The sequence below is a fragment of the Chiloscyllium plagiosum genome, unplaced genomic scaffold (assembly GCF_004010195.1).
Source record: "Chiloscyllium plagiosum isolate BGI_BamShark_2017 unplaced genomic scaffold, ASM401019v2 scaf_44879, whole genome shotgun sequence".
Classification (NCBI taxonomy): Eukaryota; Metazoa; Chordata; class Chondrichthyes; order Orectolobiformes; family Hemiscylliidae; genus Chiloscyllium; species Chiloscyllium plagiosum.
This window is the reverse complement of record NW_025190222.1, coordinates 1-959: the sequence shown is the minus strand read 5'-3', so window position 1 is coordinate 959 and position 959 is coordinate 1. Positions and strand designations below refer to the sequence as shown.

The 959-nt window shown below is 63.3% G+C and overlaps 1 protein-coding gene across 1 annotated transcript in view; it reads right to left on the bottom strand.

The window, feature by feature from the left end:
- The window catches only part of LOC122545658 (protein-glutamine gamma-glutamyltransferase K-like), a gene marked incomplete at its 3' end in the record, with an annotated part of 2476 nt that extends 1624 nt beyond the window's left edge, over nt 1-852 (bottom strand). The window contains exons 1-2 of the mRNA XM_043684613.1: nt 769-852; nt 58-211 (exon numbers count right to left, since the gene is read on the bottom strand). Coding sequence (XP_043540548.1) covers nt 58-211; nt 769-810 — 196 coding nt within the window. The remainder of the gene's footprint in view (nt 1-57; nt 212-768) is intronic.
- Nucleotides 853-959: the final 107 nt, after the last annotated feature.

The window sequence follows — 959 nt, the reverse complement described above, 5'->3', positions numbered from 1 at the left end:
TAAACCCGCCCGCTGCCCACCCCGCTCACTCCCCTCACCCTCCCCCACCCCCCTCACCCTCGGGGTACTTGTAGCTGTCCGTGATGTCCTCCCGCTCATCGGAGCCCACGGCCTTGGTGCTGAGCTTGTGACCCACCACCTTCTTCTCCACGTGGACTTTCTGGAAGCTTCCGTCAGCCTGCCTCTGCCAGTAGACCTTGTCGCTGTTCACCTTTGGCGCGGCGGGGGGGGGGGGGATGTGTGTGTGTGAAGGGAATAGCCGTCAGAAACGCCTCATTTACCGCCCCTACCCCCGACACACCCCTCCCCCTTTCCCTTCCCTCACAAAACAAAGATGGCCGCCACTGGCGGACGCCAATCACTGCTCCCCCCTCCAAAGGCTAGACGGGACGGTCCAATCCAAGGCGAGACAGAGATGAACCAGTTGGCGTCCAAGGTCTTCGGCCAATCCCGTTCAGGAAGCCGGAGACTCCGAAGGGCTGGGGTCCCCCTGACGAAACTCCCAGGGTTCCTCAGGGCGGTGTCTCCACACCAGCTCCAGCCGCTTCATCTATGACCTTCCCTCAAAGCTGAAGGTCAGGGGTTGGGGGGGGGGGGAGGATGTTCAGACCCAGCCTCCCCCTCCAACCCGACCCCAGAGACTCTCCTCTAACCACGCCCCCCCCCCGGCCTCTTCACAATCGCGCCCTCCCCCCACCCCCCGAAATCCCCACCGAGCCCACCTCCCTGACCAGACTCCCACCCTCACCCCGAGTGGGCAGCTCTTACCTCAGCGAAGATGAAGGGGCTATCGTATTTCAGGTATACCATCCCGTTGCGAATGGCCTCCACAGATGCGGGCCCACAGCAGTACAGCCCTACGGAGGAGGGAGGAGGGACAGTCACATACGTGGCCGGGGGGGTGGGGGGGCTAACTCTCTCGATGTCCGGTCTCCCTATCCCACAGAGAGCACCGTGTA